The sequence below is a fragment of the Tiliqua scincoides genome, chromosome 10 (genome assembly GCF_035046505.1).
Source record: "Tiliqua scincoides isolate rTilSci1 chromosome 10, rTilSci1.hap2, whole genome shotgun sequence".
Taxonomy (NCBI): Eukaryota; Metazoa; Chordata; class Lepidosauria; order Squamata; family Scincidae; genus Tiliqua; species Tiliqua scincoides.
This window is the reverse complement of record NC_089830.1, coordinates 26,166,097-26,191,116: the sequence shown is the minus strand read 5'-3', so window position 1 is coordinate 26,191,116 and position 25,020 is coordinate 26,166,097. Positions and strand designations below refer to the sequence as shown.

Sequence of the window (25,020 nt, the reverse complement as noted above, 5' to 3'; positions counted from 1 at the left end):
GGTCTCCCATCCAAGTACTGACCAGGCCTGACCCTGCTTAGCTTCCGAGATCAGACGAGACCTTGGCTGGGAACCTGGGGCCTCGCAAAACAGGTTTCCATTTGGGCCCCGCAGCTCCGAAGGCTCTGCTGGCCCGAGTTTTTGCACTTCCGAAATGGGTACAGTCAGAAAATGGTCCCGAACCAGCATACTTCTGCACCCTGACAAAAGCCTCCCCCCCCCCACTTTTTGTGAAACACTTCATAATTCTGCTACAGGTGGGCAAAAGAAGAACCATTTTGAAACCAGGGACGCGCGGTGGGTGGGGAGGGAGGTGAGGCAGCCACCACCACGTGAGACGCCCAAGCACCCGCAACCCATGTGCTCAAAGCGTGGTGGCGCTTTTCAAAGGACTCTGATGAGGAGGCTCTGCTTCCGCTGCCTCCCCACCCACCTCGTGTCCCTGTTTCAAAGAGTGCAGCCTTCCACATCTCTTTCCCAGTCACTGGCTGATTAAATCCTGCTAGAAGCTGCTGAGCCCCAGCAGCTCATTCTTTCCGGGAAGCGCTGAAGGCCAGTCACGTGCGCACTTACATCACCACGAGGATTATGGCCCTAATGGATTTGAAATGTTCTTCTAGGGCAGATGTGATGGTTAGAGGAAATGGATTTTTTTTTCTTCCTCTACCAAAACATCCCAGTTACAACGTTTTCGTGATGCTATAGGTCGACTCTGCAAAAAAAAATCAAGGCACCTTCCAGAGAAGTGTGGGGGCTCAAGAAGCCTCTCCATGGACTGCAAGACCACTTCTCTGTAAAACAGGCAGCTGCCAACTGGGGCACGTAACCAAAGAGCATTGGACGCTCTGAAATCTTTACAAGACTCAAAATGGCAGTCACTACGGGCATCTTTTCCTGACTTGTGTCTTCCCCAGAACTGCTTCCCTCAACACAACCACACTGGAACACAATAATTCCTAACCGGAGTCACAATTATTACAAAATGTATGGACTAGCGTTGCCAACGTTTTAAAAAAAAATGTCCTGCTTCATGTCCCTATGCAGCAGCCCAGCATGCAGACATTTAGCATGGACATGAGGGTTGCCAACTGACTGGGATTTTGCCCTGCTGAACAGTTTTCAGAAAGAAGCGGGGGGGGGGGGGTAGGAACAGGTGCTTTTTGAGTTAAACACCCAGCAGTATGTGCTCAGTTCCTATTTTAATCGGTGCCACTCAGGGCTTTCACTTTGCATATGCTCAGAGGCCCACTTCTGGAAAAACACAAGCCTGTTCCCTTCACAAAAGAAAGGCAACCTGTACATGCTCAGAGGCACTGTGTCCCATATGTTCTGCTTAGTTTTTCTTTGTTCCCTTGTTCAAGGAGGATGTGGCAGAAGAGAGACCAGGAAGGAGGCACCGGCTTGCTGTGGAAGGATGGATTGGAAGGAAGATGGAAGCCGGGGGTAGGGGGTAGGGGTCAGCAAATTTAATCTGCAAACCTGTCAGCAGGTTTTAGAGCAGAAAAGTAGACAGGCAGATTGGATGTTAATCTGCCTTGATCCCCCGGAGACAGATGGGTGGAGGAGTTGCCCTCGGAGGAGACCTTGTAAAGGTGAAGCCAGGAGGAACGCAGCGGCAACTCCACCGTCTGTCCCTCTGGGTGCCGGGGAGGAGACCGAAAGGAGAAAGATGGAGGTGGGGGGGAGGGCCGGGGGGGGGCAGATGAGGGGAAACAAGGCTAAGCTCGGTTTAAATGTCGTTCTGCTCAGCAGCATAGGGGCAGTGCAGGCTTCAGCCAGGCCTAGCAGCAGGAGCGACCTCACAGGATCCCAAACCCACAGTGGGTTCTCTTACCCCGTGAAAGAAATTGACTGCTTCCGTTTGAAGCAATCAATTATCTAGTCCCGTATATTGGTGCATGAGTGCAGAGGAGTTTGGAAGGAGGAGGAACGAAGAAGCACCTTTCCTATGCTTTCAACACATATATTCGTGCTCCATGCTCTGTAGTACAGCGGTTCCCAAACTGTGGGTCAGGACCCACCTGCGGAGCTTCAAACCTGACAAGGCAGATCAGGCTTGGGGGGGGGGGAGCACTGCTGCCCAATCACCACTATAGCCATATCCCTTGGCATTTATAAATCGGGCAGCACTTCCTCCACTTCCTGCAGAAACGCAGGATTTAACAGACCGATGGAGATCCTGAGTTGCTCACCCACCGTTGCAAACCCAGCTCCTGTTGGTAGACTGTCAACTTCTAGTAAGAAACCAGTGAGGTCCCACGAGCCCGACCTTTGCCCTTTCCTTGAGATAGCTTGCCAATTTCTTGTACGTGGCCTGCTCCTCTGCCTTTAGCAGCAGTTTTACCATTCAGAAATGGACTGGAATGATAACTTGCCCATTTTAAACTTCTATTTATTCCCAAAGAAGCTTCACCCCTCCGGTTCTGCAAGTCAGGTGGATGTTAAAGGCAAGGCCAATTAAAAAAAAAAAAAAGAAATTTCTGGGATGGTTGTTGCCTCTTGCCTCAGCAGGGCTCCTGTGCTTTTTAACAGCGGTGCAACTTGGCCATGCCTTCCCAGGCTGCTCTACCTATTATTGGACATTGCACTAGAATAGATGTGAACAAGCAGAATGGAAGAGAGCATCATATCCATGATCCGGGAGGGAGTGATGGGGATGAGTACAAGGCTTTGGCATGACTGTGGCGCCACCTTCTGTTGGGAACACTTGAAGGTGCAGATACACTAAGCATACTAATGGTTCATTCATGCTCAGGGGTCTCTAAACTTTCCGGTCAAAGGGCTGCATCAAATATTTGGCACAGTGTCGAGGGCCAGAGAGGAAAAAAAAATTAAATATAAAATTTAAATAAATACATTAGAAATGGACTAGATGGGCCTATGGCCTGATCCAGTGGGGCTGTTCTTATGTTCGTATGTAAAAGAAAATATTTCTTTACTCAGCGTGTGGTTGGTCTGTGGAACTCCTTGCCACAGGATGTGGTGATGGCGTCTGGCCTGGACGCCTTTAAAAGGGGATTGGACAAGTTTCTGGAGGAAAAATCCATTACGGGTTACAAACCATGATGTGTATGCACAACCTCCTGATTTTAGAAATGGGCTGTGTCAGAATGCCAGATGCAAGGGAGGGCACCAGGATGAGGTCTCTTGTGATCTGGTGTGCTCCCTGGGGCATTTGGTGGGCCGCTGTGAGATACAGGAAGCTTGGACTAGATGGGCCTATGGCCTGATCCAGTGGGGCTGTTCTTATGTTCTTATGTAAATGGAACTTAGATAAATGAATGAATGAGCTCAAATGTCCAGGATTTCTCCAAGCACCAACACAGCCCAAGAAATAAAGCATACACTTAAATGGACCTCCATTCCCCCACCCTACAAGCACAACTCTGGTTGTGTTTGGCCAACCGGGCCAGAGGCTCTCAGGAGATCAGAAGCTGGCCGCGGGCCAGATAGAGGCTCTCTGCGGGCCACATTTGGCCCCGGGCCGGGGTTTGGAGACCCCTGCTCTATATGGCAACTGTGCTTTTGTCATCCACACCAGGTAGTAGCCAACTACTAGCCATTTAAATTCCAGACTGATTCAGCTTCATTAGTACGTTTTTAAACCCTCTGGGTCACTTCAAGTTTAGGTGCTAACATTCAAAAGTGATTTGGCAACTGGATCAGATGTATTTCACACTTATTATTATTATTATTATTATTATTATTAATAATAATAATAATAATAATAATAATAATAATAATAATAATAATAATAAATAAATAAACTTTATTTGTATCCCGCCCTTCTCCCTAAAAGGGACCCTAATAATATCAAGTTCCATTGCTCTTCATCTATAAAATGAATGCAACAACAACTATAAAACGAATGAACAACTAATTCAGAAAATTAAAAAAACAAAACTATTTCTGAATGTTTTTAAAGTGCTTTCACCAATAAAACACATACCACAAAACAACAACTTGAAAGCTATAGTCAGAGCCCAATTACGGAACCCAGTAAAGGCGTAATCCTATGCATGGCTTCTCAGAAGTAAGTCCCATGGTTTCCAATTCGGCCTACTCCTAGGAAAGTGTATACACTATACAGTATAGGATTGCATCCTTTGAACTGGGAACCATTCTCTCTCTGTTTCAGATTCAAGAGGTTTTTATGCTTGGGTTTATTATATTTCAAAATATTAGTAGCCCATCTTTCTCAGCCTATCAGGAAGCACAGAGCGGCTCACAGAATAAGTTTTTAAAAATGTAAACAAACAAAAAATAATAATGCAACAAATACAAACAGAAGATGCACAAGCAAATCAAAGAAACTTCAAAAGAGCACAGAGCCAGAAACTAAAGCAAATTCATCAATCTCAATTACCCCAATTCAGCTTTACAGAAAAAAAAGAGCTTTAATTCTCCTAAGGAAGGCCAGCAGAAAAGAGGCAGTTCTGGCTTCAAGAGGGAGAGAGTTCCACAGGCTGGGTGCCACAACAGAAAAGGCCATTTCACTGGTTGTCACTTCCAATTTATGTCCAACGTGATGGTGCCTGCAGGAGGGCCAACCACGTTGGCCTCATGAGAAGGGCAGACTTGTCCGGAGGCTTGGTTCAACTCCTTGCTGGCAGGCTTCTCTAGGACCTTGAAAGCCATCCTGACCAGTCCTCCATTTCTACTTTCGCTCTCTACCACAAAAACAGTAACTCCAAAAGCACAAGACCACCCTGACAGTACAGACTGAGGGCCCATCTAGTCTAGCACCCAGTTCAAAGCAGAAGCCAGTCAAAAGATTCTGGGAGCTCAAAAGCCGAGCTTGATGGGAGAAGGGCCATTTCCCCTGCGGGCTGTGGGCATTCTAAGGTACGCTGCCTCTGAACATGGAGGTCCGAGAGCTACTACTGTAGCCGATCACTTTCACTGACTCTCTCCTCCATGAATTTTTATCTAATCTCCTTGTTGAGATCATCACGGCAGCAAACCTTGTTGGGACAATAGGGTTGCCAACACTGCCTGATTAGCCCCAAGGACAAGTTTCAATCTCCAAGGTTGGTTTGTCCCTTGGAGATTTATTATGCGGATTCCTGGAGACTCCAGGCTAATCTTGGAGGCCTGGTCAACCTACCCTGTGCTCAAGCCAGCTGGCCAAAAATCACATGTGGTCTGACATCGTGACCACATCCCAGAAGCCACAGGTGCCTCTAGGTGTGCAGAAGAGGTGTGCAGAAGGTATGTTGGCATTGGCTACTCCTCTCACCTTGCCATGCCCTCTCTGATGCACTGCCTTATTTTTGCCTGGCCCACAGGTGTACACATTTGGTCCCTGTTGCATTTATGCAATGTTGGGCAGAAGTGGCTTAAAGCTGCAGTTCCAGCCCTTGCAGGGACATGCAGTGGGTGGGGAGGCAGGAGAGGCACTGCCTCCCCCCTGGAGTCCTTTGAAAAGCACTCGCGACCCACAGCCTCCCACGGCAGCAGCGCTTTTCGAAGGACTCCGGTGGGAAGGCACTGCCTCACCTGCCTCCCCACCCACCACACGTCCCTGACTTGTCCATGGTTGCCAACTTTTTCCCATTGCCCCTGTTCCTCTGCATTTTTCCCAGCAGCTTGCACGCAGAAATCTAGCAGGGCAACTTTTTTTTTTTTCTTGCCAGGAGATAACTGGAAAAGGAAGTACCTCCTAGTTTGTTAGCCTAGTGATAAAGTCCCTGGAGCAAGACTGGGGGAAAAATTAACCCGTTTGCTGTTGCAATGAAGACTTTTGAACCCTGGTCCAAGCCCCTCCCTTGACATCCTTTGCAAGACACAGGCGGGAGGGGCCGGGCAGAGTCAAGGGGTGGGAGGGGAGCAGGTCACATGAGCCTGGGAGGTAGTTTTGGGCTAATCTTTGAGATTTCTTTCCATTTCGGTTTCCTGCCAGGCAGCTGTGCAGGCAGGGGAGCTCAGCTGGCTGCCAGACTTCCGCCTGCTCTTTTGGTCCAGGGTGCAGGATGGGCTCCCCCTTTGCCCGCTCATCCTTGGGGATCTTCTTCATTCTGCTGCTGTCTTGGGCTGAGGCAGGTGAGTCTCCCCTGAACCCCACCTTTTCTTGCACTCACCCTCCTGGATCCTGGCATTTGCCTTGCAAACAGTCTGGGAAGCCACTGAGGACGGGGCCTTCTCTCTTCAGCTCCGAGGGTGGCCAGTTTCTGCTTCCTCTTTAGATCAGACCAAGGACCGGAAAGGAAACATTTATTGAGCATGCCATTAACCTGTGGAACTCCCTGCCACAAGATGTGGTGGGTGTCATCTGGCCTAGATGCCTTTAAAAGGGGATTGGACAGATTTTTGGGAAAAGAAAAAGTTAATTATAGGTTGCAAGCCGTGGTGGGTGTGTGCTCAAAAAAGACATAGTGGAAATGGAAAACGGGCAAAAGAGAGCGACTAAGATGATTACGGGGCTGGGGCACCTTCCTTATGAGGAAAGGCTACGGCGTTTGGGCCTCTTCAGCCTAGAAAAGAGACGCCTGAGGGGGGACATGATTGAGACATACAAAATTATGCAGGGGAAGGACAGAGTGGACAGGGAGATGCTCTTTACACTCTCACATAACACCAGAACCAGGGGACATCCACTAAAATTGAGTGTTGGGAGAGTTAGAACAGACAAAAGAAAATATTTCTTTACTCAGCGTGTGGTTGGTCTGTGGAACTCCTTGCCACAGGATGTGGCAATGGCGTCTAGCCTAGATGCCTTTAAAAGGGGATTGGACAAGTTTCTGGAGGAAAAATCCATTATGGGGTACAAGCCATGATGTGTATGCGCAACCTCCTGATTTTAGAAATGGGTTATGTCAGAATGCCAGATGCAAGGGAGGGCACCAGGATGAGGTCTCTTGCTATCTGGTGTGCTCCCTGGGGCATTTGGTGGGCCACTGTGAGATACAGGAAGCTGGACTAGATGGGCCTATGGCCTGATCCAGTGGGGCTATGTTCTTAACTACAATTCCCAGGAAGCCTTGCAGGTCTCTTGGTATCTGGTGTGCTCCCTGGGGCATTTGGTGGGCTGCTGTGAGATCCAGGAAGCTGGACTAGATGGGCCTATGGCTGATCCAGTGGGGCTGTTCTTATGTTCTTATGCCACCTCCTGGTTTTAGAAGCAGGCTGCAAGGGAGGGCAGCAGGTTGCAGGTCTTGTGTGCTCTTGGAGGCATCTGGTGGGCTGCTGTCAGATACAGGAAGCTGAACTAGATGGGCCATTGGCCTGATCCAACAGGGCTCTTCTGATGTTCTTATGTTTAGTTCAGATACCAAGGAAAGTTGGTCAGTTTCAGGTCAATTTTATGGAGCAAAATTCAATCAAAAGGTTACAAGCCACAATGGGTATGTACAATGCCCTGGTTTTGGAAGTAGGCTACCTTTGAATGCCAGCTGCAAGGGAGGGCACCAGGATACAAGTCACATGTGGTCTTGTGTGTTCCCTGAGGCATCTGGTGGGCCACTGTGAGATCCAGGAAGCTGGACTAGATGGGCCCCCTTTGGCCTGATCTAGCAGGGGGGGGATGGGAGGGGACGACTGTTCGTAGGTTATGTTCTCCTCTATTAAGCCTTTTGTTCCCAGACACTCCAGCCTTCTGAGCAGCTCACAAGCTGGGCATGCACCACACTTACCCCTGCTGCATGTGTCCTCAGCCACTGATCTTCAGAGGTAGACTGCCTCTGCATGGGGATGCTCCATTTAGCTCACAGCTAACTATCTTTGCTAGAGCTCCCCTCCTCTGCACACTTCACAAACCACCACTCAAACCTGTTTTGATCATCGGGGCACCCAAGAAAAGTGCGCAGACATCATGGAAAGCCATGCCTCTCTGAAACTTCTTCCTACAACTTACAGACTGACCCAGCTTTGCTTGAGGTTAAAGTTGCCTTTGGAGAACTGAAAGTAGCTGACAAACAAGAAGCGGGTTTTGCTTCTCTGGCTTTCTGTTGCGCGCAACGGCGTCATCGACACGGCTTCTTGCTTCCAAGAAGCAACATCCAGCAGAAGAAGGCATGCCAAAACTCAGTTGCGCTGAGTCCCCTTTACTCAAGAAACACTAATTTGTCAACAAATGAGAATGCCCAGAACGGCTTCGAAAGCGAGTGGGAGGGGCTGGCTTACACAGTGCATTGCAGCCCCTGCAATACTCTGCAACCCCTGCAATACTCTGCGGCCCCTGCAATACTTACGGCCCCTGCAATACTCTGCAGCCCCTGCAATACTTACCCCTCTGCAATACTTACCTCTCTGCAGCTATGCTACTGCTCCTTTCAGTGTCAATAAATTAGTATGCAGAAGTGCTATAATGAGTGTTGTGAGTGCTTCAGAAATCAGCAATCCTTAAAAAATAGTCCTGTGAGATGGATTGGTTGGGTTTGTCCCACACTGTGGGTGACGGAAGCCGGCAGTGCAAGCAAGGCATGTGTACTCAGAAGTAAGGTAAGTCCATAAGAACATAAGAACAGCCCCACTGGATCAGGCCATAGGCCCATCTAGTCCAGCTTCCTGTATCTCACAGCGGCCCACCAAATGCCCCAGGGAGCACACCAGATAACAAGAGACCTCATCCTGGTGCCCTCCCCTACATCTGGCATTCTGACTTAACCCATTTCTAAAATCAGGAGCTTGCGCATACACATCATGGCTTGTACCCCATAATGGATTTTTCCTCCAGAAACTTGTCCAATCCCCTTTTAAAGGCGTCTAGGCTAGATGCCAGCACCACATCCTGTGGCAAGGAGTTCCACAGACCGACCACACGCTGAGTAAAGAAATATTTTCTTTTGTCTGTTCTAACCCGCCCAACACTCAATTTTAGTGGATGTCCCCTGGTTCTGGTATTATGTGAGAGTGTAAAGAGCATCTCCCTATCCACTCTGTCCATTCCCTGCATAATTTTGTATGTCTCAATCATGTCCCCCCTCAGGCGTCTCTTTTCTAGGCTGAAGAGGCCCAAACGCCGTAGCCTTTCCTCATAAGGAAGGTGCTCCAGCCCCGTAATCAACTTAGTTGCTCTCTTTTGCACCTTTTCCATTTCCACTATGTCTTTTTTGAGATGCAGCGACCAGAACTGGCCACAATACTCCAGGTGTGGCCTTACCATAGATTGATAAGTCCCATTGAGTTAAATGGGGCTTCCCCTCGGGGAATGCATGTACATGTAGTTTTGCAGCCCAAGAATGTGATCTTTGCTTGTGTTCGGGTCAGAGGTGAGGTCAGAGTTGAAGACTTCCAATTCAGAGTATCATAAAAGAAACCCACTAGACCAGTTCTCTGATGAGATATCTCAGAGAGCCAGGATGTGATATCTGGTGTGCTCCCTGGGGCATTTGGTGGGCTGCTGTGAGATACAGGAAGCTGGATTAGATGGGCCTATGGCCTGATCCAGTGGGGCTGTTCTTATGTTCTTAAACTACAATTCCCAGGAGGACTTGCAGGTCTCTTGTTATCTGGTGTGCTCCCTGGGGCATTTGGTGGGCCGCTGTGAGATACAGGAAGCTGGACTAGATGGGCCTAAGGCCTGATCCAGTGGGGCTGTTCTTATGTTCTTAAACTACAATTCCCAGGAGGACTTGCAGGTCTCTTGTTGTCTGGTGTGCTCCCTGGGGCATTTGGTGGGCCGCTGTGAGATACAGGAAGCTGGACTAGATGGGCCTAAGGCCTGATCCAGTGGGGCTGTTCTTATGTTCTTAAACTACAATTCCCAGGAGGACTTGCAGGTCTCTTGTTGTCTGGTGTGCTCCCTGGGGCATTTGGTGGGCCGCTGTGAGATACAGGAAGCTGGACTAGATGGGCCTGTGGCCTGATCCAGTGGGGCTGTTCTTATGTGGTTCAGGAGTCGGGCTCAGACCTGGAAGATCCAGGTTCCAATCCCTACGCAGTCATGAAGCTTCCTGGGTGACCTCGGGCCAGTCACTCACTTTCTCTCTCTCTCTTAGCCTTACCTACCTCAAAGGATTGTTGTGAGGACAAAAGGAGGGGAGGAACTATGTTCACCATCCTGAGCTCCTTGGAGGAAGGACAGTCTAAAAATGTGAAATAGAATAAAAAATAAAATATATCTCAGTGGTGGGTTGGACCCAATATTAGTCCCAATGCATCTCCCCTCCTCTAACCAGAGGTGAATGGCGTTCTGAGGCTGCTGTCCATTCAGAGGTCTTTCTGTGCCCCTCACCCCCAGGCAAAAACTTCCGGCTGCTCCGCCAACATGTCCTGAAGCAACAGGAGGAACGAGCCATGCGAGAAGCGTACCGTCGCCTGAAACTGACAGCACAGGATCCGTCCCACCGGATATGGAACTCTGTCATCGAGGGCACCATCCTCCAACCCCTGGACCATTTCAACAGGCAGAACCCGTTAACACTCAATCAGGTAAGAGAGGGCAGGAAGGGCAGAGGGGAGGCCAAGCCCATGTGTGTTGGGGAGGGGCTGCACAGGTATGTATTCCATAAGACCGCAAGGACTGTGTAGAGTCCCGCTTGGGGGTCTGCCTTATACGTCTTGCTTATCTCTTCCTTATCTCTGCCTTATCTCTTCCTTGTTTCCTTGCAATCTGCAGCGATTCTGGGTACATGATGGCTACTGGAAGCAACCTGGTGGGCCCATCTTCCTCTATATTGGGGGCGAGAGTTCTTTATCGCAGTTTGCCATCCTATCAGGTAGGTACTGCTGGCTAAGCCTGAGGGCTGGGGAGATCAGGAACTAAGGCTGCAATCCTATACAAAACACACTGACATGGGAGCAACTCACTGAGAGTGCATTCCTATGCTTACCTACTCATAAATAAGTCCCATTCTCTTCGGTGGGGCTTACTCCCAGGAAAGTGTGCGTAAGATTGCAGCCTGAGTTGAATAAGCCTTGCTTAAGAGTAAGCCTGTGCTGTAAGAGTCCCATTTCAAGTTTGTTTGGGCCAGGTATTCAAGGTTCTTGGTTGCGTCTACTGAAATGGACTGACACGGCCGCCAGCCCTTGGGGCATTGTTACTGATCACAGCAGAGAATCAAGATAGAACCAGCTTCCCTGAACCATATAAAAGTCTGAATGGTCATGGAGGGCTCTTAGTTGTGATAGAACCTCTCTGTTCAAGGGCAGTATACCTCTGAATTCCTCCTGCTGGGAAGGATGTGTCATCATCCATCACTCTCCAGCATCTGTTGCAGTTCTTTCTCGTGTCTTTCCACATGGAGGCCCTGCTTTTGGATCCTATGTCCAGTAGCCAGAAAGCACTACTTTGCACCCTTACAGATGCTCCAACTCTTCTACACTTAAAATTGGCAGTCCCAATCACCACTGTTTCTCAAGGGTGGCTCAGAGAACAATAGTGTGTCAGAGTTGCACTAAATAGCCAATTGTCCTGTGGCGGGGGGTTCCACAGGTCTTTGAAGGAATCACTTCCTTTTTCTTTGTCCTGTATTTTCTACTGATTTCTGTGGGAAACTGTGCAGCAAGGGTGAAATTCTCTGGCTTGTGCCCACTTCACATCCCAGACCCATCCCCATCAACTGTTAATTTCCACCCCTGCTGCAGGGCTCAGGGGGATGGTTGGTGAGAGCTTCCTGTTAAATGGGATTCTCTTGGGTAACCACATGATTGGTAAGCCAGGCAGAAGTTATGGCTGGTCCGAGGACCACCCCGGAGCTTCGTGGATCAGCAGCTTTGGATACAAGGCCTTTCTGCTGTTCCATTCCACTCCACCTTTTAACACTTCCCCCCTGTCGCTCTGGCAAATTTCTCCCACCACCAAAAGCAGGAAAACATTTCACGAGTGGATGTGAGGAGCTGATTTTGTGTGAAGAGTTGCACTCACAGAAACAGCTGGAGGTGTGGCAGGGAGGGGGTTGTAGCTGCAAGAAACACTGTGAGAATCCACTTTCTGATGGGGGGAAGCTCGCTGGATCTGCTGTGGGAATTGGGGTGGGGCACCCGCACACCCGCTCTCTCCTGGTTTCCTCACAGTTGCTCAAAGGATGCTAAGTCCTGTAGCAGAAGTCCCTTTGTCTTCTCTGCACCTTCACCTCTCTGCCTTGAGCCTGAATCCCTGCTTGTCATTTAGTCTGTGGTGTCCCTAGATCTTGAGGCAGGTTACGTTGTTCTCCCTTGTAGATTAATAGGCACAACTGCAGTTGCACAAAACTTGTAAAATTAGCCACTTCTAAAAAAAAACAACAACACAAAAAACCCACTTCCTATACATCAAGGACCTTCACATCTTGCAATCTGCTGTCCTTTGAGGAATGGGGGGGTGGTTGCGGCAAGGTGTCTGTGAGCGTGTGAGAGAGAACATGGGCATCACACCTGTAGGTCCCAGTGCAAATGTCTCTCCCTGACTTCCTCCTCCCCTCTGCAGCCTGAAGGCAGCATCCTGAAGGACCGGTTCAAGAGCCTGCAGAAGCGCAATATCATAGAGCCCCAGGAGCTGATCTCAGTTCTCATCTGAGAACTCCTGGGACTGATGGGTGCTGATGCAGAATGGGTGTGTATGTGTGTGTGTGTGCGTGCGTGTGTGTGTGTGCACGTAGTTTTTTTTTTGTTCGGCATGCACAAAACACAAATGTAGAGACAGCTGCTTGCAGCACAGTTGGGTGATGACGCAACATTGCCAGGTTGTGGCTGAGCCACAAGATCTCTTCCTTTATTTCTGGAAGGCCTGGGGACTTGATTCTTATCTGCGTCTTTGCTTCGGAGTGACAGATTTGCCCCTTGGTCTGCTTTTGATTACAGGGCACCACGTGGAGATGGCTGAGAAGTACGGAGCCCTGTTGGTGGCCTTAGAGCACCGTTTCTATGGAGCCAGCATCAACCCTGATGGGCTGGAGGACCACAACCTCTGGTTCCTGTCCAGCCAGCAAGCGTGAGTTGGCGCCTTGGTGAAAAGTGAGCTGTTGTGGGGAGAAAGTATTGCAGCACCCTTGTTCTGTGTGCAGAGTTGCTTGTGCCTGGGCACACTGGTGTGTGCCTGTGACAGAGAGAGAGAGAGAGAGAGAGAGAGAGAGCACCTGGTTGCACGAGTGGCATCAAAAGAAAGGAGGAGCACCACCTTTCCACCATACTTGGACCACATTCATTCATTTGAAAGATTTCTATACTGCTTTTCTGAAACCCAAAGCAGTGCACAGCAGAACATAAAAATACAAAGGATAGAAGCATCAAAATAAAACATTAAAGCAAAACCACTAAAACAATTTTTAAAAATAACAGCAATATGAGAGCAGATTAGTATGTAACCATCACTGTAAAATCATGTAAAAGCAGCCATAGAAGTTAAAGAGGGGCCCTCTTACTTCAAAAATGGTTGGCAACCTTCAGTCTCGAAAGACTATGGTATAAGCCTACAGCACCCGGTATTCCCAGTCAGTCTCCCTTCCAAGTACTAACCAGGCCTGACCCTGCTTAGCTTCTGAGTTCAGACAAGATTGGGAGATAGTGTTCAGTATAGGGAGATGGTTGGCAACCTTCAGTCTTGAAAGACTATGGTATAAGCCTACAGCACCCGGTATTCCCAGGCAGTCTCCCATCCAAGTACTAACCAGGCCTGACCCTGCTTAGCTTCCGAAAACATACAAGATTGGGCATGTGCAAAAGGCCAAGCAAAACATATGGGTTTTCAAATTCTGCTGGAAGCCATATAACGAGGAAGCTGTCCTGAAGTCTTCTGCTCATTGGTTCCAGAGACGTGGTGCCACAATGGAGAAGGCCCTGCATCTTGCCGCCACCCCCCTGGCTTCAGATGGCAGCAGTATCCTGAGAAGGGCCCTTTCTGATGACCGCTAGCTGATCCAGGTTGTGCTCTTGTTGAGTCTAAAACCTGTTTCTCTGCCTCCTTTCCTTGCAGATTGTTGGACCTCGTCTCCTTCCACCGCTATGTCACCCAGAAGTACAGCCTCACGCCAAACAACACCTGGATTTGCTTCGGAGGCTCTTACCCAGGCTCTCTGGCAGCTTGGTTCAGACTTAAGGTGGGGGGCCCCTCTAGTGACTGGGGGCTCTTACTGTAAGTCCCTGGAGGTCTTGAACCAGGGACCAGCAGGGTCATAAGTGAGGCAAAAAGCCACTGGAGACCCTTACTGGAGGGGTTGGTCCACAGGGAAAATATCTGGTTTCCTCTCTTTGTCACTTCCTTTTTCCAGTTTCCTCATCTGGTCTTTGCTGCCGTTGCTTCTTCTGCCCCAGTCAAAGCCCAGCTGGATTTCACAGGCTACAACCAGGTGAGACGTTGCAGAGAATCCACACTGTCCTTTCGGTCCAGGAGTGGATGGGCCAAATTCAGGCCCTTGAGCAGTTTTTCCTGGCTTGCCAGTGGCCTTCCAACTTCTAGTCCAGGGATAGTAAAAGATTTGCGGAGCTTTCTCCCCTCTTAAGGAAAAGAGCAATGTTTTCAAGTTGTTCAGCCTAGAGAGATGTTTCCTTGCTTCTAATTTTGCAACTCTCTTTTTTTTTTAAATGTTGCATGGTGAAATAAATTTCCGTGCCCTCCCCTCATTTGCCGCCCCCTCCCCACAAAGCCTGAAGATTCAGTCTCCACATTTTTGCGGAGTGGGGGTTCTGTGGGAGATTTGAACCATTCCTGCAACACTGGAGGGGGCTTACCTCTTTCTCCTTGTGCTCTTTTCTTGTTGACCACCCTTGCTGCAAGTGGGATTGATAATGGTTTTCCTGCAAGTGGGGGGGGGGCATAATTTTAATTTGGAAAAGGGCACAGGATGGAAGATTAAATCCTAAATCCTTTCCTTACTCCACCCCAGCACACTGGCTTTTTGCAAGATATGCAGACGATACAGGGGTAGATGGGCCAGTGAACTAGCTTGTTATAAGGCCCCCTTCATATGTATTTCCCCCTTCCTTGCTCTTTAGGTTGTTGGTGCGAGTCTCCGGAACCCAGTAGTTGGCGGTTCCAAAGAGGTCAGTATACAAAAGGACTCTAATTTCCTTGTGTCTGGTCTACTTCAAAAATCAGGACCAGAACCCAGGGGTCCTGACTCTCTGCACTCTTTCCCTGTGCCAAGAACCGGTGTCTCCTAACCCACTAGGGCAGTGGTTCACAAACATTTTAGCACCAGGACCCACTTTTTTGAAAAGAAACTCTATCGGGACCCACCTAGTTATACAAGAGTAATGAAAAGTTTCAATTTACCAGGTGTATTGATCATTCTTACTGTGGGGGGGGGGGGAGGGATGGAGAACCACCTTCTGGAGCATTTGTTGAGCTCCACATTCATCAGATTGGGACCATTCTGGTGGCCTTGTATTCCCTTTCACCTGACCTTCAATAAAAGCCAAGGCACAGTCGCTCACAAGTAAGCACACGTGTGTGACTCAGCTTTGCTTTCCATAGGGCTCAATACGTTTTCCTTGTCAGGTGGGGGGGGGGACTTCCTTCCTGAGCATTTGTTGGGGTCTGAGTTCATCAGATCTTGAACACTCCAGTGGTGTTGTGTTTCCCCTGGCTGTCCCTTTGAAGTGGACCAAGGCACAGTTGCCTGACTGCAAGTAAACACACATGTGCGACTCTGTTTTGGTTTCCATAGGGCTCAATACGTTTTCTTTGTCAATGATCACCTTGTCAGTTTTGTGGTGGCAGCAACTGTTACCCTGCACATGCCCGATCTGGTCTGATCTCGGAAGCTAAGCAGGGTCAGGCCTGGTTAGTACTTGGATGGGAGACCTCCTGGGAATACCAGGTGCTGTAGGCTTATACCATGGTCTTTCGAGACTGAAGGTTGTCAACCAACCAGTTTTGTGACCCGTTTCAAACTGGGTTGTGACCCACCGGTGGGTCCCAGCCCATAGTTTGGGAACGACTGCACTAGGGACACCACTCTAGATCGACAGTTGCAAACCCAGGAGTCCTGGCTCTCTGACCATTAGACCCCCTTCCCCCATCTTTGTTGGAAACAAAGAGCTTCTTCACCCATCAAATCCCCCAGATCTTGCATTTTCCCCGGCAAACCCTCCACATCCCTAAATGACTCTCCTTTCTCCCCTACAGTGCCTGGAGGCCGTAGCTGAGGCCTTCTCCACGGTGGACAGCCTGCTGCGTGCCGGGGAGCTGGACAGACTAGCAAAGGATTTCCTCTCCTGTGAGCCTCTGGAGGGACCTGATGACTACACACTGCTGGTTAGCAACCTGGCTGACAACTTCATGGGCACTGTGCAGTACAATGACGAAGGCATCCCGTCGGCCAATGTGCGCCTCCTGTGTGGCCTCATGACAAACCGCAGTGCTGGATCCACCTACCAGAGACTTATCGCTACCAGCAATGTAAGGGGGTGTTGGAGTGGACAAAACTTTTTTCAGGGGCTCTTGATTTTTTCCAGGATGTCCCATGAATCCCATTTCTTTGTTTCAAAACTATCCTCCCCCTGGCTAGGCATCTCCAGTTCCAGCTATGACTGAGTTCCAGTGTCATGTGAAACGCTGGTTTGTGCTAACCATAGTTAGGAACCCACACAATGGCTTGAGTTTCCAGGTGTGCAACTGGCAAACCACGGCTTAGCGCTCCTTGCTGTCTTCTTTCCTTTTCCTTCTGCTCAGCACTCAGTATTAGACAAGTCACTGTTTTCTCCACTGTGCAAGGGCACAAAAGTTGAACAATCGTCCTGGTTGTGGTTTCAGTTTGAATCTATGAGTTCAGAGACAGTGGGAATCTCAGGCAGCACCAACTGTGGTTTGCACTCCTGTTCCCCCACCATGGTTTCAGATCCTGGCTTGCTTGCCGCAAACCAGCCAGACATAATGCATGTCTTCCACGTTATGTCTGAACCTAGCAGATGTGTCTGTACAGCCCACTGTCATGAATAGAGCTATGATGTTTAGTTGATTAAGGGCCCAGTCCTCTCCAACTTTCCAGTGCTGATGCAACCGCAATGAAGGAAATATAAAGATGCTCAAACATTTATCTTCTAATGTTTACACAAGCTTGCAAGCTGCAGGAGCTTAGCTCTTTGCAGGGCAGTTAGCTGCTATCTGATTCTTGACTAGCCTCAGGGCTTGAGGCAGTTATCTGATCTTTCCATCACCTGTGTTTTCATTGGAAGATTTGAGAGACCCACCAGAAATTGGATCACGATCCCCCAAGTGGGTCCTGACCCACAGTTTGGGAAACACCAGGTTAAAAGATACTTGGAAGCCTGCAGGCAGCACCTGATGGCATCTCAGCTATTTGAAATGCATACAGTTAGTATCAACTGTTACCCTGCACATGCCCAATCTCGTCTGATCTCAGAAGCTAAGCAAGGTCAGGCCTGGTTAGTACTTGGATGGGAGACCGCCTGGGAATACTGGGTGCTGTAGGCTTACACTATAGTCTTTCAGGACTGAAGGTTGCCAACCAGTATCAATGATATAGGTCACAAGGAAAGTTGAGCTTTGATTGGGAGGGTTGAGTTGCACCCCAGAGTCAGCCCCACAAAGATTTGAGATAGGATCTGACATTGAACTTAAGCCCTGCTGCAGCTCCTCTTCTTTGTGTCGCTAGATGTTTTTGGACAACCTGAATACTCAGTGTATGCAGAACTCCCACCAGCAGGAGCTCCAGAATCTGCGAAACACCAACATCTCGGTGGGAGGCATAGGCGAGAGGCAGTGGTTCTTCCAGACGTGTACCGAGTTCGGCTATTGTGAGTGACTGCGATGCTCCCTCTGCTGCTCTGCCAGCCCTTCATCCCTGTGCCCCCTTTGTTGCTTTGCCCAATTCCATCCATACACAGCAGCAACTGTTACGCTGCACACGCCCGATCTCATCTGATCTCAGAAGCTAAGCAGGGTCAGGCCTGGTCAGTACTGGGATGGGAGACCACCTGGGAATACCGGGTGCTGTAGGCTTATACCACAGTCTTCCGAGACTGAAGGTTGCCAACCATCTCCCTATACTGAACACTATCTCCCGATCTTGTCTGATCTCGGAAGCTAAGCAGGGTCAGGCCTGGTCAGTACTGGGATGGGAGACCGCCTGGGAATACCGGGTGCTGTAGGCTTATACCACAGTCTTCCGAGACTGAAGGTTGCCAACCATCTCCCTATACTGAACACTATCTCCCGATCTTGTCTGATCTCGGAAGCTAAGCAGGGTCAGGCCTGGTTAGTACTTGGATGGGAGACCGCTTGGGAATACCGGGTGCTGCAGCCTTATTCCATAGTCTTCCGAGACTTAAGGTTGCCAACCATCCATACGCATGGCTGTTCTGTAAGAAAAGTCCAAGAGGGAATGGTTTGCCTAAGGCCAGTAGCTTAGCTACTGGTGGGGGGTGGCAGTGCAGTTAGTAGTGTCGTAATATGCCATGTAAGCAGCCCCTCCTAGCCATCACTGCCCAGAATGGCTCCAATGGTGTTTTGCCAAATTCCCAGTCCAAGCTTCACTTAGAGAACTTATGCCCATTTTAAGCTCATTAGCTCCCCTGTGTTCCCCCACAATGGCCCTAGTTCTGCACTGCAGGACCCCGCCACCAGGGTAGCTTGCCTGTTCAACCTGTAGAGGTCTTCCTTTCTTCCCTCTCCTGCCAGCAGCTTCTCCAGCCACCACAACACCTTGGTCCTCAGCAGGTCTTGGGCACGACAGCCACACACCAGTCTCCAGTAATCTCTGTTCCAGCAGTCCCCATTCCAGCAATGCTCAGAAGTCCATTCGCCTGTCTCTCCATTAGTCCAGTGCTATTCAAACTGAGGCGTCGCGACACCCCAGCCTGAGGGCACCCTTAAGGGGTGGGGGCAGCCTAGGGGCAGCGGGAAGGCAGCGGCACAATCCCCAGGATCGTGCCACTCAGGGGGCTGCAGGGGCTTGGGTGCACTTACCCAAGCCTCCCTGCGACTTCTCCCCGCAGCAGGGGAGCCCTGCCAGAAGTCGCGCCAGGCTCCCCGCACCCTGGGGAGGCTACATGAGGCTTGGGTAAGTGCACCCAAGCCCCTGCAACCCCCTGAGCGGCGCGATCCTGGGGATTGCGCCGCTGCCTTCCCCCCGCCCCCGCTGCCTCCTCCCCCCGCCCCTGCAAAGACTTACTGGCTCTCAAACTCTCCCAGAGAGTTTGAGAACCACTGCATTAGTCAGGTAATGCATTGCTGAGTCAGCCGGTCCATTGGTCTATCAGCCAGTTCATTAGCTCCTTAGTCCATTAATGCATCGGTGTAGTTCTCTCTCCTTCCTTCTTCCGACCTTCTGCACTCTCAAGCTCTCCAAGCTCCTTCCTGCTCCACCCACTAAATTCCGTTCAGGTGCTGCTTTTATCCCTTAATGACCTGGTTGCCTCTAGTGGGTGCAGTTGTGCAGCAGACCCACTGCTAGTTAGAGCCCTGGGGTTAACCCTACGCTTGCATGACAGAGCAAGGGACCACTATTGACGCCACACCCTTGAGGGATCTTGGGCATTTCCTTTACCCAGTGAGCAGGGTAACTGTATTATGATACAGAGAAATGAGAGCTGACTTATATTAACACCGTATTTGTTTCATAATAACATTGGCTCTCAGAACAATCAGTCTCATAGGTCAGTTGTCAGTTAAGACAATGTACTTTTTTTTCCATAGGGCAATTGTGTTTTCATTTTCTGGACAATTGGCCATAACTTTTGAGAAAATACAGAAATTCCAGTGTGGTTTGTTTTATTGCATTTTGCTTTAAATTACCTTTCCAATGATATAGGACAGGGGTGCCCAAACCCCGGCCCGGGGGCCACTTGCGGCCCTCAGGGACTCACAATCTGGCCCGCGGGGAGCCCCCAGTTTTCAATGAGCACCCGGCCCTCTGCAGACTTGCTGGAGCCTGCGCTGGAGCAACGCAATTGCTCTCAGTGTAAAGATGGCTGTTTGACCTCTTGCATGAGCTGTGGGACAAGGGTTCCTCCACTGCTTGCTGTTTCACATCTGTGATACAGCAGTGGCAGTGAAGGAAAGGTTGGCTTTGCTTTGTGCAAGAACTTTTATAGGCCTTGAGCTATTATTGCAGGACCTTCAATCACTCATGCAAGTTCCATCTCTAATATATTCATTTATGTAAATTTATTCAAATTTGAAATGTAAATTAATTCGGCCCCCAACACAGTTTCAGAGAGATGATGTGGCCCTCCTGCCAAAAAGTTTGGACACCCCTGATATAGGATGATATCCAATGATATATCCAAGATATAGGATGATATTCCAATGATATAGGCAGCTTGTTGCCCCCCCCAAAGCTTGTTACCCAGTGCAATTGCTACCCTATTCACTCTATTGTGAACCACAATAAACCACATGCACGAACTCCCCTCCTACAGGGTACACTCCCCTCCCATCACATGCGCACACTCCCCTCCCATTACAGCTTGGTCCAGTCCCCTTCAATGCAAGTCAGAGGTACTGCTTGTGTACATTTAATTCCTGGAAATACTGCCAGCCTCAGTACGGTTTCTCTGTTTCGTCCACTTTCAGACCAGACCTGTGAGAACAGCAGCTGCCCCTTCTCCCAGTTCATGACCTTGCAATACTCGTTGGACATCTGCAAACAGGTCTTCAACATCTCCTCGGGCAGCATCCAGGAGGCCGTGTCCTTCACCAACGATGACTATGGGGCCGACCACCCCAAAGCCAGCCATGTCCTTTTTGTGAATGGTAAGGAGGACCGGTCACCACTGTCAGATGGATAGTCCACTCCAAAGAAATGAGAGCGTGTGATGAAAGGAGAACTGATGGAGGGAAAGGAGGGAATGACACAGACCAGAGCTCTGGCTTGCCCACAATTTGTCCCATGGAAACCAATTCATTCAGCACAAAATGGTCAGTTTCACTCCACAGTCCAAGCCAGGGAGATCTGTACCTGAATCCTGCTTGGCCCACCTACCTTTCCCCCAGGTTCTTTGACTTCATTAGGTACAGCCCATGCTTTTGAGCCTGTCTTTGTAACCATGAGGACTAGGAACGTAACATAAAAATTAGTCCCAGTTGTCAGGGTTTTGAATGATGCTCTGCCCTCTTCCCCAGGTGACATCGACCCCTGGCATGCCTTGGGCGTCCTGAAGAACCAGTCCCACTCGGAGGTGGCCATTTTAATCAACGGCACTGCCCACGCTGCCGATATGATGCCATCCAGCCCTGCAGATCCATTACCTCTCGTGGAAGCAAGACGGGTGAGAGTGGACCGCAAAGTCCAGACTACGTGGGTGGAGGCCAGAACCTTGTGGGAGAGAATGAGGCTGGAATTGGGAATCTTTTTAAGGGACAAAAGGAGTTCATTTCCACTTAGAAATGCATCTTGGTCCATGAACCGTGACCCACTTGAGCCCTAATTATAGTTGTCCGTAAAGAATTACAGTCAGCCCTCTTTATGCACAGGCTTTATGCACTGGATTCCAATCCCGAAGCTGGAGGGTCTCAGAAGGCCTCCCCAGCTATAACCAAAAGGCACTTCTGATTTGGGACTTGTAGTTGCATGTGGGAGGCTTCTGGGGAGACTGCATGCAACCTCCATAGGGCCAGGTGGGGCCACCAGGTGTTGCTGTTCCACCCCCACAGATCCATGGAATTTGGGTATCTCTGTGGGGTCCTTCAGCAGATCCCCCACGAATACCAAGGGCCCTCTGTATAAACGTAAGAACATCGCATTCCAGAGAGGCCCTTCAATTCTTTCCCTTTCTAGCAGTTGCTAGACCAGTGATTTTCAACCTTTTTCATCTCTCGGCACACTGGCAAGGCACTAAAATGGTCAAGGCACACCATCAGCTTTTTGACAATTGACAAGGCACACTGTGCTGTCGATGGGGGCTCACATTCCCCCAATGGCCCTATTGATAAATGACCCTTTCCCAAATTCCCACGGCACACCTGGGGACCATTCGTGGCACACCAGTGTGCCACGGCACAGTGGTTGAAAATGGCTGTACTAGACAGATGGGGCCAGGTGACACAGAAGCGGAGTGTGTGGGAAATAGGTCTTTCCCTGTTGTGTATCCCAGCATCCAATATTTGGAGCTAGACTGCCTTAGGCTATGGGGGCTCAGTTCAGTAAGTAACCATGTTCAGCATTTATGCTTTTGTCTGACAGCAACTAAAGCAAGAGCACTTATTGGGGGGGGGGGTGTTGAGTATTGCCAGAAATTCCTTAGGGAACCTTTGAGAACCTTTGGCTGTTGGAAAAACTGTATTCAGGTATTATAATGGAGGCAGGCTGTGCAGCATGGCCTTTCCCAGTTTGAAGAGACACTTGGCCAACAGCCTGAGGCAAAGAGGCAAAGAAGGAAGGCCCAGAGCCAGGGAGACAGACCAGGGACAGACTGCGCTTGCTCCCAGTGTGGAAGGGATTGTCACTCCCGAATCGGCCTTTTCAGCCACACTAGACGCTGTGCCAGAACCACCATTCAGAGCGCGATACCAGAGTCTTTCGAGACTGAAAGTTGCCAACACACACAAGTTAGGGGGTGATCTGTAAATCAGGATTTGTAGTGTGGTAGCCATCAGGTCAGAGAGCATTAACACTATACTAACACATTCTCCCCCCCCCCCCCGCTACCTTCTACAGCGAATTAACTTCCAGGTTGGTACCTGGCTAAAATTAGCAAGAGACATACATGGAGCGAGCTGAATGTGAAGAGATGGAGGCTGTCCTTGGAGAAAACCTGCTTGGACCTGTCCAAGGGACTGCCACAGAACTGCTTCACTCCACTTTGGATCCGTTTCTTCTGTCACGACTGCACCTTCTAACATTTTTTAAAACTGACTTTTCAAATATAGAATTTTTTAAAATACAGTTGATTATCCCTTCTTAATGCTGCATTGTTATGTCTGATGAACTGGATCCACTTGCAGAAGGAGAGTTGGGTGAAATAGTGGCTGCCAGGTTTTTCACCAGCCTTCCTCCCGTGGTCAGATATATGGAGAGTGGGCAGTGCGAAAATTTGGAAAGTAAGAAAACCGCACTGAGGTCTGTCCAACATCCTCCTCTGTGAAGATCGGCTGGAATGAAAGCTCTCTTGGCAACTTTCAACAGCAACAGAAAACTCTTTTCTTCAAGCAGAGATTTAATGCAAAATGGAAATCATTGTTTAATCATTGTTTAAATCAAAATGTTTAAACATTGTTACAGGATCAAAAAAGTCATTTGTTTGCGGAAATATTGCACAGTCTCTAGATTGTGAGGTTTGGAGTTCTAAAGGTCAAGAGCCTTGGGTTGTTTTTTTTTGGGGGCGGACGGGCGGACAGCCAGCTCTAGGTTTTTCTTGGAACTAAGGGCAAAAATACATACATGCATGTTCATGTATGTGTCTGGAATTTATTTGTACATGTGAATGTATGTGTCTGGAATGTATGTATGTATGTGTCTGGAATGTATGTTCATGTATGTGTCTGGAATTTATTTGTACATGTGAATGTGTAAGCAAGCATCAGCTATGGAAACTATTTCAGATGCTCAGTTCGAAAGATGCTGCAGAGCGGGTGTGCAAAGCCTGGTGGAGGCCTCCGGCTTGGCTGGCTTCATCTGTGAGGAGCTCATCCTTGAAGAAGCTCTCTGTCTCCTGTTGCAGCTCCTTGAGGTCCTGGATCTCCAGAGCAAGGGTGTAGAGCTGATTGAAAAGTGCCATGTCAACCAGGCGCAATTTCAGCTGTGCAGGGAAAAAAAGATAGGTCTGGCTGTTTATCAGTGCCGGGGGCCCTCTTACCAGGTTACAAGCAAACTAGACAAGTTGTGTCCCGTCGCGTTGCGTCCCCCAATTTTCTTATAACATTTCTATACTGTAGGGATGGGGATGAAGGAGGTTTGGGGAACAGCAGGACTAACCCAAGTCCTCTTGGTGCTGTCTACCCTAAATCAGCAACCCACCCACTGCTGTTCCTCTGCTTGCTCCCGAAGAAGAGAAGAATGGAGTGGAAGAGGAAGTGTGGAGCAGAAGAGAGGGAGAGGTTAGTCAGAAATAGTCCATTAGAGTTCTCTTCTCTACACTTTCTTCTCTGCTCCATTTCTTTCTTTTCTAAGCCAGGTGAATGAATAGTGGAGATAGCCCCAGAGGCAACTGACCCGGCTGTGGGTAACAGTAGCAGAATACACACTTCTACAGCTGTATAGATGTGGGCTTTGTTTCAACTGAGTCGTGACTCCAAAGCTCTTCGTGGGAAAGAAGGCTTTTGAGGAAGGACCTGAAGAAGGATAAAGAGGGGGCCGCAGTGTGCAAGGTCTGTGAGGAGGTGCAAGGTGTACGATCAGGGCAAAAAGAGTGGGAAGAAGTGACCAGAAGGAGCAATGACCAGGCTGTGGCCTGATTAGATCTGTCCGGTCTGAATTTCTTGGGTTGAACTTGCTGCCTGGCTGAGTTGTGTTCTGCTCCAATTGTCAACAGATGAAATATTTCTTTACCCAGCATGCAATTGGCCTGTGGTACTTCTTGCCACAGGATGTGGTGATGGCATCTGGCCCAGATGCTTTTCAAAGGGATAGGAGAGATGGATGGAAGGAAAGTCCATCACAGGTGACAAGCCATGATCAGGATATGCAACCTCCTGGTTTTCGAAGTAGGTTACGTCAGAATGCCCAATATCAGGGAGTGACCATAGGATGCAGATCTCTTGTCTAGTGTGTTCCCCGGGGTATCTGGTGGGCCACTGTGAGATGCAGTAAGCTGAACTAGATGGGCTCTTGGCCTGATCCAGCAGAGCTCTTCCTGTGTTTTTATGGTGTGGATTATGTATTTACGTAGCATTAGAAACCCCAACCACCCCCCATAGCTCCTCTAGAGGATAAAAAGAAGGCAGCATCAGAGTTCCTCTCACCATTTCCCGGTGCAGCCAACTCAACCTGTCCTGGTGGCTGGAGCTGCTTGTCTCCTGCTGTTTGGTCCCTTCCTGCTCTCCCTTCTTAGCCAGAGAAGATGTGGACCAGCTGGGCTCCCGGAACACTTTTGGCAAGGGAGGCAACCCTGTGAAAGGTGGTTCCTCCTCAATGGTCCAGTCGCAGCTATCCATGGGGAAGGCTCCCTGCACCTGCTTCAGGACTTTTCCCTACAGCATGGAACAAGTTGTGTGAGTTTGCACCTTGGAGGCTCTTCTCCCCGTGGCTGAGCAGGGAAAAC

General features: G+C 49.4%; 1 protein-coding gene and 3 pseudogenes across 1 annotated transcript; all 4 read left to right on the top strand.

Moving 5' to 3' along the window:
* Positions 1 to 5,925: 5,925 nt before the first annotated feature.
* PRSS16 (serine protease 16) lies at positions 5,926 to 23,200 on the top strand. The gene is made up of 12 exons (XM_066638699.1): positions 5,926 to 6,042; positions 10,181 to 10,371; positions 10,559 to 10,658; positions 12,721 to 12,850; positions 13,832 to 13,955; positions 14,127 to 14,204; positions 14,851 to 14,898; positions 15,986 to 16,258; positions 17,475 to 17,616; positions 20,396 to 20,575; positions 20,945 to 21,090; positions 22,479 to 23,200. The coding sequence occupies exons 1-12, from the start codon at positions 5,973 to 5,975 to the stop codon at positions 22,539 to 22,541; spliced, it is 1,545 nt and encodes a 514-aa protein (XP_066494796.1). The 5' UTR covers positions 5,926 to 5,972; the 3' UTR covers positions 22,542 to 23,200.
* On the top strand, positions 15,570 to 15,689 carry LOC136661724 (5S ribosomal RNA; annotated as a pseudogene).
* Positions 17,702 to 17,821, top strand: LOC136661839 (5S ribosomal RNA; annotated as a pseudogene).
* LOC136662047 (5S ribosomal RNA) lies at positions 17,851 to 17,973 on the top strand (annotated as a pseudogene).
* Positions 23,201 to 25,020: the final 1,820 nt, after the last annotated feature.